Genomic DNA, 12,285 nt, shown 5'->3' with positions numbered 1-12,285 from the left:
CTCACTCTCTCCCCAAATACCCACCTTTGGCCTTAGGTCTCATTGACTGGCCCTGGGAAAGCCCAGCCTGGCTTCTGAGCCATTGAGAGCCTTCATTAGGATTCTCAGGGAGTCCCATTGATCTGCTCTTGAGGCCACGAGGGTCTTCATGCTCGTGCTTCGGATGGCAACAGGCTGTGGCAGAAAGAAACCCGCCCCTGTCTGGGATCCACTTTCCAGACTCACAGCCCCCAACCACACACTAGGGACTGCCTCTGTGATACACCTACACACGGGCCTGGAGTCCCCTCCAGCCTGCAATCCACCGTGCTGGGGACTGAGGTCTGCCTGCGTGTTTGTGGGGAAAGTGCAGGAGCCCAGCTCACGGTCCTGGATGGCTTTCATTAACTTATATTCAACCTTTCAAAGTAACTAGTAAGCTGCTTTCTTTCATCTTTGGATTCAGCCCTGGATGTGGGTCTCTGAGCAATGCTAAGTCAGAGATACAAGTGGTTTGAATCAAAGAGGGCTATTTAGGCCTCTCATTCCTTTTTGACAGTTGTCCCTCAGCTGACTTGTTCATAAACATGTGTGTGCACATGCAGAGACACACACACACACATACACAAAACCATACATCAATATGTTAACAACAATTCTCTCTGGCGAGATTAGAGGTGATTTTTTACGGTCTCCTTTACATTGTTTTTTCCAAATTTTCTACAGAGTGTTACCATTATAAAAAGAAAAAAATTAATGTTATCACGTTTTTCTTCTTATTAGAGTCTTTGTGGGGATGATAATGTTAATAAAAATGTCCTACTGAGGAGCAAAACTAAAATATTTTTAAAAGAACAAAACAAAACAAAAAACCCCATTTTAGCTTCAGGCTTCACAGTATTATAGGAGCCACAGCCTGCTTTACAGTAAACCAAATCCAAAGCTCATTCTTCATCAAGTGTGTACAGCAAGCAGGCCTGCCTGCTGTGGGCCAGCCAGGTGCTGGGACACCAAGAAGAGACAGACACCCTGCCCTTGAGCAGGGCACACACTCATGGGAGACGGGCAATGACAACAGCACAGCGGAGAACAGGGACGCGTGAGGGCTTTGAGAGCATATGCCCGTCTGATCCAAGATAGGGAGGGTGTAGTGCAGGCCGGGTAGGAGGCGGGGGTGATGGGTGGGTAGGGGCTAGATGGCGAAGGGTCAGGTCCTAATCCTGTGGGCACCGGGAAACCACTGGCGGGCTTTAGACGGAAAACGATGTGGCCAAATTTGTGCTTCAGAAGAATCCTCCAATAGCAGAGGGGAGGGTGGGCATGCCAGGGAAGGGAGAGCATTCAGGGAGGCAAGGGATGCCAGGTGAGGGACGGTGAGGGTGTGTGATGCAGGGAAGCGAGAACATTCAGGGAACATCTAGGGGTCAGAGCCAACAAAGCAGGTGTGAGGGGAAGAGAGGAAGGAGTGAGAGTGATCCCAGCAGGATGGGAAAAGAGGATAAGAAACTGGTTCTGTGTGTTCAGTCGTGGAGGCTGAAGACAGAGCATAAAGATAAGCTGGGGTCTGACCTGTCCTGGGTTAGCCCAGGAGTGCTTTCCTTTCACCGTTCCCTCCCTAACCTAATCTTTGTATACTTAACTCTCCTAAAATATATGTTTCCTGCAGTGGGAAGTCCACACAAAGGGAATTCTATTCATCCTGATTTCTGTTTTGAACATGTAAAAAGTGGAAGCCTTCTTACATTAGGCACTTTTACTTCGATGACATAGTGGGCAGGGACCACTCACCCCTTTTTGTGTCCACAGCAGAGACGGCCTGAATCAGAAGAGGTGCATTGGACTCCGAGTACTCCACAAAGACCAGCAGCAGCTTCAGGGCTGTCTTCACCACCAGGCGGAACTGCAGAGAAAAGATACAACCATCGTGTAGCTGCAGACACGGCGGGGATGCCTGAAAGCTTCGTCCTAACAGCAGCTGGCACCCAGCCCCTCTTCTCAGCAATTACACAGATTCCTTCACTGGACGCCTCAGAAGGCAGGCGTTAGTATTGTCTCCATTGCACAGGTCAGGAAACTGAGGCACAGAGTCCCCTGCCCAAGATTGCACAGCTAGAAATAGAACCAGAATTTGAACGCAAGGTCTTTGGCCCCAGAGCTCACACCAATGGTCTCTCAACAAACGAGGTAACAGCTGCTGGGTTGGTTATTTCATTTTACCCAGACTAGATCATTCTGAAGTAGAACCATCGATTCTCATTTTTCTGGTGAGGAAGCAGGCACGGCAGGTTAAATGACTTGTCCAGGGTCACAATAGGTCACCTGAACCAAGTCCTGGTTCTTAAACCTGCAGAGAGGGCTGCCTGGGGCCTCGCCCCACAGTCCTGGGCCCAGAGCACTGCACTCACGAGGAGCCACACGTAGCCCAGGGGCCCCCCTTCACGCGCGCGGGCCGAGGGTCACTCACCCGGAGAAATTCCTCAACCTCCCAATTGGCGCTGCCGCAGATCCCTAACTCAGCTCAGCAGCTGGGGGACTGTGGCAGCCCAGGGGTTCCAGCTCAGCTCCCTGCCCGTTCCCGCAGGTGCTGCAGCTGCTACCTTCACCCACAGTCTCCTTTCCTGCACCCCACTTCCTTCCACAACCTCCTTCTCAAGGAACTCACACACCAACTTCCTCCTGGAAATGGGTTCAAATCTTGCTTCTAAGAAACAGCAAACCTGCCTCGGGGCTGCTCCTCCCACCCCCAGCAGGTGGCTGGGCAGTGCCCCGCCCCCCACCAGCAGAAAGCGCTTTCTAGGGGACAGGGGCCGATCTGCATCGTGTCTGAAGGGCCTGGAACTACACCTGGCACAGAATGGGCTCAGCCATGTTTGCTCGCTGAATGAACGGATCAGGTAAGGACCAGCCAATCAGCCCACGTCCCCTCGCCCCACCCCCGTGGCCGTGGAGAATTGGCTCCAGGCTCTCCACTCACTCTGCAGCGGAGAAAGGCCCAGTGCCCCTGCAGGCATCAGCTCACGTCGAATTATTAGGGGCATGTGTACGCATTAGGGGAGAACTGGAGCCCTGCACCCGCCGCGGGAAACCACCACGCACCCCCAGTCATTTCTCCAAATACATGCACCTCCCTCTACCCTTTGCCCCTTCTCCTCTGTCATACTTCCCTAGTGAGCCAGCTGGCTTTTCCTTAATTCCACATCTCTCTCCAGCCAGTGCCGTGGTTCCCAGCTCCCCTTTATAGGAAAACATTTCAAAAGAGTTGCCACCCTCCCTGGCTCCCCTTCCTCACTTCCCATGGACTCTTCAATCCAATCTGACAGCGTTTCTATCTCCACCGCGCAGATTAAATTACTCTTGTCAAGGTTGCCGATGACCTCCGTGTTGGTCAGTGGTTACTCTTCTGTGCTCATTTTGGCTCAACCCTCAGCAGCACGTGACACAATCAGCTGCTCCCTCCAGAAACAATTTCCTCTCGCCATGGCCTACCGCAGTCTCCTACCTGGATGGCTACTCTTTTGCTGGCTCCTTCTGAAGAGCTCAGCCTCCAGGTGTGGGAAGGCCTCAGAGCTCACAACTCCCCCTGCTCCCTTGCCGTGCACTCTCTCTAGGTTAGTTGATCCAGGCTCTTAGTTTTAAGTCCCATCTCTGACTCAGTGCTCTCCAGGCCTGGCCCCTGACATCGCCACTCGAATGCTGACAGGCCCTCAAATTCAGTATGGCCCAAAGAGAACTCCTGATTTGCACTCATGCCCATTCCATCCCACCGACCACTGCCAGCATGTTCCTTCCACAGTCCCCACCTCAGGACGAGGCCCCGCCATCCACTGAGTGCAAGCGGGAGTCACCCTGCCCTTCTCCCACCCAATCCTACGATGACGCCATCGTCCACGGCTGTCAGCGGTTGTCCTTGCCTGACTCCATCCACATCTCCATCTCCCTGTCCACCATGAGAGCCTCCGAAGTACTTCTGGGCTTGTCACCATGAAGTCCATTCTCCAGACTGCAGCCAGAGTGACCCGGGCACTCTCAACCCTCTACTCGCTCTGCGTCACATTCAGGGTGGAATCCACCCCTGTGGGCTTTATGTCTCTGCCAAGCTCCCTGACCTCATCTCCTGTCACTCTCCCTCTGCCCAGGGAGCTCCCACTAGCCACCTTTCTTTAGTCACGTGACCATGCGCTTTTCACATACTGAAGCTTGTGCATGACTCAGTCTTCTCATTGGCTATTCCCTAACCAGTCACCACAGGACTGGCCTTTCCTTATCCTCCAGGTCTGAGAAATTTCCCGTCATGGGAAGTGCCTTCCTGACTACTTCATCTAAAGGAGCCCCCTGGTCGCTCACATCACCCTGTTCTATTTTCTTCACGTCCTTTATCATGACCTGAAACCGCTACATACAAGTTTGTTCACCTGATATTCCTCTGTTGCCCCCGACTAGAGCAGAAGCTACCTGGTGGCGGAGATGCTATTTTATTTGACACGCAGGAGACAGCGTCTGCCCCGAGGAACTACTGGGTCGGTATTGCACACGAAGGGCAGGCCGGCGCGCCCTTTTCACCGCGGTTTGCTCTGCACACCCAGCCACTAATGTATTTGTAGCCAGCCTCGTATCCCCCACTCCACACCCCGACAACTTCACGGAGGACAACCAGCCTATTGGGCTTCTGTCCTCACAGCGACATCCTTATCGCGGTGGGACCTGAGTTCTTGGGAGGGCTCTGAACTCTTTAAGAACGTTTTCACCTTCCTAACCTGAATCCCACATTCTCTGCTCTCCCTGACTGAGAACAGACTAAATTCCAGAGTATTTTCCTCAGCAACTACAAGGTTGGGGGCAGGAGGGGAAGGCATGGCATGATGAACTGTGCTATCTTTGTACGTTGAGAGCTGAAAAAAATTTCTTCAAGTAAATAAAACAACCCAGCAAGCCCAGGCTTGGTGCCCTCCTCAGTGGGTGCACTATTATTATGTGGTTTCAGCCTCCTCAGTGCCTTCGTGGGAAAGAAGCTGGCTGCTGCCCAGCCCACTCCCCCATCAGCTGGTCTCAGCAGGACCCCCTTCTGGGCATCTCTGTGGTCACGGGGCCTTGGCCGGCATGGTCCCAGGGACCCACTCTCCCATATGAGGCTCTCTAAGTAAGAAACCACTGACTGTTTTCTCAGGGAGCCTTCTTTCTCTATTAGTCTCAACATGCCTATTCATGTCATCTTCTCCTTTGCAATAAAGGCTCTGTTTAGATATCTTTTGGCACTGTTATTTTACTTTTTAAAAATCCCTAAACTCTTCTGATTCATGATTTTAGGTTTCTACGAATTTGGCTTCTACTGAGTCTAAGTGGACGTTTATTTATGTTTGGAAGACTTACTATGTGAAATTAATCACAAACATATTAGATAGTTAAACTACTTTAGAAAAAGAGCATTAGCACGTTAATTTTATGGAAATGAATGGTACTAATTGCAAGCATGTCCCAACTAACCATCAAAATACATCCGGCAGGACTCCTGATAAATACCTCACTAACATTGCTGCACAGACTTGAAAGTAATAAAAGTACCTGACTTCAAAAGATTTCTACATCAAACCCTTATTTTTCCAGAATTCACTTAATTTGATGCCCTCCAGAACCTGGAAAGCTATCAAAACCCTCCAAAACCTTGGAATAGCCACAATGGAGGCCACACAGCCACTCCTCCAAGTCCAAACACGCTGTTCATCTCAAAGCTCTTAAAAATCCACACCTGGTGCCACAGCACTTCCCCTAAGACACATGCTAACAGGAGTGGCCACTGAGCTTCCCGACCTGCTGAGAAGAGGCAAACCAGAGGCCAGTGATGGGTAAGGAGAGGCAGGCCCACTGTGGCAGCAGGAGCAAGGACCGCAAATGAGGGGGCGGGAGCAAGCGGCTCGGATGCCAGCACACACTCTACTGCGTGGCTCAGACACTGAAGGCTTCTCAAAGGGCAGTGACACTCCCATGACATTTTCATCTCTGCCTGGCGCTCCTTCACGTTCTAATGAGGGGTTTCATTGCAATGACTCACAGGCTCACACACCGGCCTATCCATCTAGCACTGAGGGAAAATCAGTAAGAATAGATTCTCATTCTTGTGGAGCATCAATCGCTTGGGAAGACAAAGCAACTGGTCACAAAACAGTTAAACACGGCAACACGGAGTCAGCCTCAGAAGCAGTGGCTCTAAGACCAACCAGATGCTGGGGTAGTAGGTTCCCCACATCCAGAGGTTCTGAGTGGCCCTTGCTGAGGCTATTGCAGAAGGAAGTCAGAACCCGGATGGGGGTGAGCTGGCTGAGCCCATTTAAAGTCCCTCCGAATCCCAAGAGGCTCTGCTTCTTCTTCCAATGTCTTGAGTGCCTTCCAGATGCCCAGCACCCAGCGAGCTTCCCTGAGGGAGTCAGGAAGCTGTAGCCCTGCCTTTAAGGAGATGGTCCTCCTGCTGCGGAGAGAGGACTCAGAACGCCTCCATACCACACAACTGAGAGCGTTACCGTGTTAGGGGCCCTCGGAGCCAGGCTGCTGAGAACAGGGAGCGCTTCCCAGAGCAGGGCCCTTGCAGTGGGGAGAAGAGACAGTTGGACAGGCTCAGGGCTGATCCAGCCGCCCTTCGGGGCTTCCATGGGGCAGAAGAGCCATGTGACAACCTGTGGGTTCCTGCTAACACAAATAAGCCCTCTTTTTTAGGGTTGGAGGAAACACACTGGGGGTCGAGATTCAGCCTTTGGGCTACACATTACCTACTTTTTATATACAGTCGACCCTTGAATAACCCTTTGAACTGCACAGGTCCACTTATATGCAGATTTTTTTCAAAAGTAAGTACTACAGTATTACATGATCCGCGGCTGGTTGAATCCACAGGTGCAGAACAATGGATACAGAACCGAGGATACAGAGGAACCACAAATATGGAGAGCTGACTGTAATTCATATATGGATTTTTGACTCCTGGGAGGGTCTGTGTCCCTAACCTCTGTGTAATTTAAAGGTCAACTATAATTACATTCTAGGAAAAACTAGTACTGTAGTCTATTTTAGCGCTGTCCATTATAATAAATTATTCTTTATATTGCTTTAAAACATGCAGCTAAATCACAGTATATAACAGGAATCTGAGACAACCCCTTTGCACAAGGACAGGCACATGCAGCCAGCACTGAACTGTGCTTCTCACACGTATGAGCCTTCCTCTTGGCTGCAGCTGTCATTCTCACTCTCTGCTCCTACACAGCGTAAAATAGGGGCCATAAGGCTTCAGAGGAACAAGGATGCCTGATGACCCAGGGATGCAGCACTTGTCAGGTCAAGCCTCAGTCAGGGACCGAGCTTCCATGAACAATTGCATGAACAACTCGGGACTCCAGCGTCACCTCTGTGTCAGGGAGGCAGGGACTGAGAGAAGGAGGATGGTGTCCGCACAGTACTTGGCTGATTTTTGGCTTTGGGTTTTTTTTAATTTTCCGGGTCAACCCACAGGGAGGGCGTGGAGTCAGCCTGTACAGAACCTGGGTGTCTAGGTTTTGGATAAAATGTAACCACCAGGGATTCCCTGGTGGTGCAGTGGTTGAGAGTCTGCCTGCTAATGCGGGGGACATGGGTTCGAGCCCTGGTCTGGGAGGATCCCACGTGCCGCGGAGCGACTGGGCCCGTGAGCCACAATTACGTGCTCCCGTGCATCTGGAGCCTGTGCTCCGCAACAAGAGAGGCCACGATAGTGAGAGGCCCGCGCACCGCGATGAAGAGTGGCCCCCGCTTGCCGCAACTAGAGAAAGCCCTAGCACAGAAACGAAGACCCAACATAGGAATCAATCAATCAATCAATAAATACATCTTTAAAAAAAAAAATGTAACCACCAGATGTATGGAAAAGGAATAAAAGGCAGCTTCTCAATAATTCTGCACTTAAAAGCAAACCAGAACTCCCTTCATGTTTTATTGTACTTAGAGAAAACCAACAACTACACTTAGCAGGTCAAATATGCTGCTTATTAGGTAGAAATAAAAGTATTCCCAGAAATCTCCAAATTCCTACTCCTCTTCTAAAATTCAGCAACCATAAAAAGAAAATAATTTCCAAACCTCATGATTTAAATTACAAAGGGGGTTAGAAAGACATGCTTCATTCTATTTGTTTAATTTTCCACTAAAAAAGAATAAATATGTTATAGAAGGGGATGCTGGTTATTAAAACTGAATTAGAAATTGTAAGGTTAACTGGATCCACAAAGCTTTGCCACATTGTTTACAAGCTTACCAGAACTAAGAATATACTAAATATTTTAACAACAACAAAAAATTCAAGTGACTTAAGATACTTATCTTTAAGAACTTCTCTTAAATATATACTTAAGCTCAGAATTCCTAAGCGAAAAGCTCAGAATGGGCCCGAAAGCTTTTGTAACTGGTTATCAAACAGATACCTTGGACTCCAAATCTTTCCCCTTCTGTGATGTTGTCTGCAAAATGAGGTGGATCTTATCAGAAATAAAGTATGGGCCCAAATATATTCCCTGAGTCCAGAATTCTGAGCTGTAGCTTTCAGGTTTCTGTGGGGGAGGGGTGAACACACTAAAGTTGGCACATCTGCCAGGAGAGGAAGTCACCTGCCTCAAGCCCTGATGGCCGACCTGTTTACGACCCAGTGCAATTTGCAGAAAGGGAACCAACTTGGTGATTAACGGAGTAGCCAAGTGTGAGGCTGGTAACCCCTTAAGTTTTTACTAGTCAGTGGTAGGAAATCTTACAGAATGTAAAATACAGAAGACTATTCAAAAATAATTCAAATAAATGTCAAAATGGTAAATAATGCTACAAATGAACATGTTCTATTGAGATAAAATTCTGGGATTTAGCTGGAGGTTTCTTTAAAGAATAATGACTAAAAGTGGACAAGACCAGAAAACATCCACCGTGCTAACTTTCCCTTAGGATACTCAATGTAACTATGAAGAGTTAGTTGATAACAGGTAACATAAATCCACTGTTGTTAACTAAGCACTACCGAAAACCCTGCACTGAAATACTGCCTGAAGGAACACCTTGAGAGTATCTGCAAAATGAAGGGGGGGAGTCAACCAGGGTGGGGACTTTTCCCATGAGTGATATCTCCATCTTCAGATGTAAAATCTCCTGGTCTAGGAGACTATGTGACTTGTCACGTTGCTAATTTCTGGAGGAAATCAAAGAAAAACCAGGCCTATCTGATTCTTTCTACTATACTACAGGGAACCCCATCTTTCCCTCTGGTGCAAAAACATAAGCCTTGGGGGAATGTGACACACATCCTTCTCCAAGGAATAATCAAAGTTAAAGAACTTTCTTATATAAATAGCCAGCTCTGGAAACATGACAGTGGACAACAAGCAAACCTCAGGAATGGTGAATATGCTATTGGCAAGAGTTCGGCAGTCAGCTCACATCTCCTTGGATGGCTGGAGAAGGGTGGGCAGGTGAGTACTGGCAGGTGGAGAGAGGCTGCAGGGATGCGGGTTGACGGTGCTGGCAGAGGCAGACCTGAGCTGGTAGGGCTATTCCCAGTAAAATAGTAAGCTGCTGTTCTGGTTTATCGATAAGCCTCTGGAGAGTTGTGGTTCCTTCCACATATCAGCTCCCTGAACTAGATCATCTCAGAGTGGACTGAAGAAACTGCTGTTCCAGCTTTGTGGCTGGAGACCCATCCTGGACCATGGGGTCCCCTCAACCTGCTGGCTCGTTTAAGGTCTGGCTTGAACCTCTGGCCTCTCCCTCTTCCCAAACAATGACTAGTAAAACTTCCTTTTTTTTTCCTTCCACTGAGATTATCTGCATATGGGGGCATCCAAGAGATCAAATCAGTGAGAATTAGTTTTCTGGGTGTACGGAGCCAAATAACCAGCAAAAGAGCAATAGCTATAAAGAAGAGGCTGGCTCTTTGCACCCATAATATCTCTGACACAAATATTACTTGAACCTGCCATTACAACTTGTGGAATTTAAAAAAATCTTACCTAATGAAGTATTGATAAACATGGAAAAAATTGAAACATAACCTCATTCACTAAATACGTCTTCATGAAGAAACAAAGAAGCTCTATAGTACATAATTAGAAACAATTTGATTTTACAATATGAGAAAAATCAAATAAGTTATAGTACACTTGTATGATTAAATATTACATAGGCATTAAATGTTATGTATGTATGTATTGTATTTCTAAAGTTTTATACAAAGAGAATATATTACTCTTACAATCATAAAAAAATCAGTAAAAGTTTTAAAAGGTTATTTTTTAATATCAAGATTTCATATTACACCAATAACTTTAGCTGTTTTTTCTTCAATCTGTTATCATAAACTGCATCATGAAATTAGTTTTAATCCAAATTTCTATTAATAAAATACACATTAATTCAAGTAATTTGGAAAGATTAAACATAAAAATCTGATAGAATTCATTGCCTGAGTAGATCTCATGGTATTTTATTTATCATGTTCTTAAATATACAAAATTGAACCTCTGGCTTCTACTCAGAAAGCCACAAAGAGTGTTGCTCCACACCTAACAAGAAAAAAGGCCAAATAATCATTAAAATCAACTTTTCTTGAATCCACTAGAGAGATGGGATTTCAGGGCAACCAAACAGCATGAAATCTAAAAAGGGACAGTTTTCCTTCCACCAAGAAAAGGTGGGACACAGCAATGGCCCATCTAAGTAGAGCAGAGAAGGAAGATGGAGCCACCATACCGAGCAGCAAGTCAAACTCAGATCATAGTTTTAGCAAATGGCCAAGGATAGACTATCATGAGAGTATGGGGTACCCCTGGGAACTACAGACACAAAAGGATTCAGCATCCACTCACAGCCGCTATCCAATGACCTCCACGGCACCACGAGGAAGATCCGGGCAGGGGTGGAGCCCTAAGAAAGTCTCCGCATGGTGCAGGCTGGGGGACGCACAACCAGATAACGGGAACAGCAGCAATCACCCCACAGGAGGAGGGGAGCAGCCATCACACCACCTGGACAGGCAGGAAACCACGCCCTGAGCCTTCTCCTCTGTGAGACAAAAGCCGAAAGCCGCAGGGAAGGACGGCAAATCTTGTTGCCCTTGACGCACAGGTGGCGTAGGAGAAGGGAAAAGAATAAGACTCTGTGCTGCTGGGGCAGGGGCAGGAAACCATCCTCAGCACAGAACTTTAGAGGGCCCCTACTACCGAGGGAGGTACAGGATCGCTGAGATAGCCCCACCCGCAAGACCCAGGCACATTGACCCTTCTGAAGACCAACGTCGAAAACAAAGATGATGGAGAAAGTCCAGTCCAGGAAGTGTCACTGGTGCTTATCGCTAGCGGGGGGACAGGAGCATGGAGAGAGACCCCCTCTGAGGCTCAGACGCATAAAAAAGGTCTAAAGCTGACAGTGAAAGAGGAACTTTGAGAAAAACCCTTTGGCAAACCAGTCCTCACCTCAAGCACAAGATAATACCTTAAGGAACTTGAAAACTGGTGGTGCAGGAACATACCAGAGCAACAGCAAAACCCAAACCCTGCTCCCCTCGAGAGCAGACTGACAACCTCTTTAATAGCCTAGCGTTAGAGACTTGCCCATTTATAGGCACAAATACTACCTACCTCAGTCTATACCGTCCTATACATGATACCAAGCTTTCAACCAAAAATTACAAGATGTACAAAAAAGCAGGAAAGCCCAAACTCCCCACCCCTGCTGTCAAGAAATGAAGCCATCAACCGAACCAGACTTAGACTTGACTCAACACTGGAACTATAAAATTCGCAATGATTAATATGTTGAAGACTAGTGGAAAAGGTAAACAACTTGCATGAGCAGATGATACATTTCAGCAGAGAGAAACTATAAGAAAGACTCAAATGGAAGTGCTGGAAATAAAAAGCATTAAAGGAGATGAAGAATGTGTCCAGAAGTTCATCAGGAAGACTCAACACGGCGGAGCACAGAATCAGTTTCCTTGATGATAAGTCAGTAGAAATTGCCCAAATGAAACAGAAGCAAAAAGAGTGAATAGAAGTTTTACCCATGCAAGACATATTTTGGACGAATGTATCATGAGCACTTAGAAAAGAGAGGGAAACACCCGGGACCAGCAGTTTCCAGGTGAACAGGTCCTGGCAAGCTGAGTGCATCTCTTTTTTTTTTAAACAGGAGGTGGTGGACAAGTGGAAAAAGAGTTTTTAGCTCACAACGCTGAGCACTTAGGTGCAGGTACAATGCTCAGTGTTTTACATATTCTTCATTATTACTATCCTCATTTTATAGATTATTATC

The 12,285-nt window shown here is 47.5% G+C and overlaps 1 protein-coding gene across 5 annotated transcripts in view; it reads right to left on the bottom strand.

Annotated features, from left to right (window-relative positions):
* The window catches only part of FHOD3 (formin homology 2 domain containing 3), a 491,850-nt gene that overhangs the window by 193,356 nt on the left and 286,209 nt on the right, over positions 1 to 12,285 (bottom strand). For 4 of the 5 annotated variants that reach the window (XM_068562567.1, XM_068562563.1, XM_068562564.1 and 1 more), the window contains exon 7: positions 1,768 to 1,879. In XM_068562567.1, coding sequence (XP_068418668.1) covers positions 1,768 to 1,879 — 112 coding nt within the window. Of the gene's footprint in view, positions 1 to 24; positions 102 to 1,767; positions 1,880 to 12,285 lie in introns of those variants that run through there. The other variant, XM_068562566.1, reaches the window with a different exon arrangement.

This window comes from Eschrichtius robustus, chromosome 14 (assembly GCF_028021215.1).
Source record: "Eschrichtius robustus isolate mEscRob2 chromosome 14, mEscRob2.pri, whole genome shotgun sequence".
NCBI classification, from domain to species: Eukaryota; Metazoa; Chordata; class Mammalia; order Artiodactyla; family Eschrichtiidae; genus Eschrichtius; species Eschrichtius robustus.
Note: the sequence above shows the minus strand (reverse complement) of the source record. Positions and strands in the feature narration are given on the sequence as shown.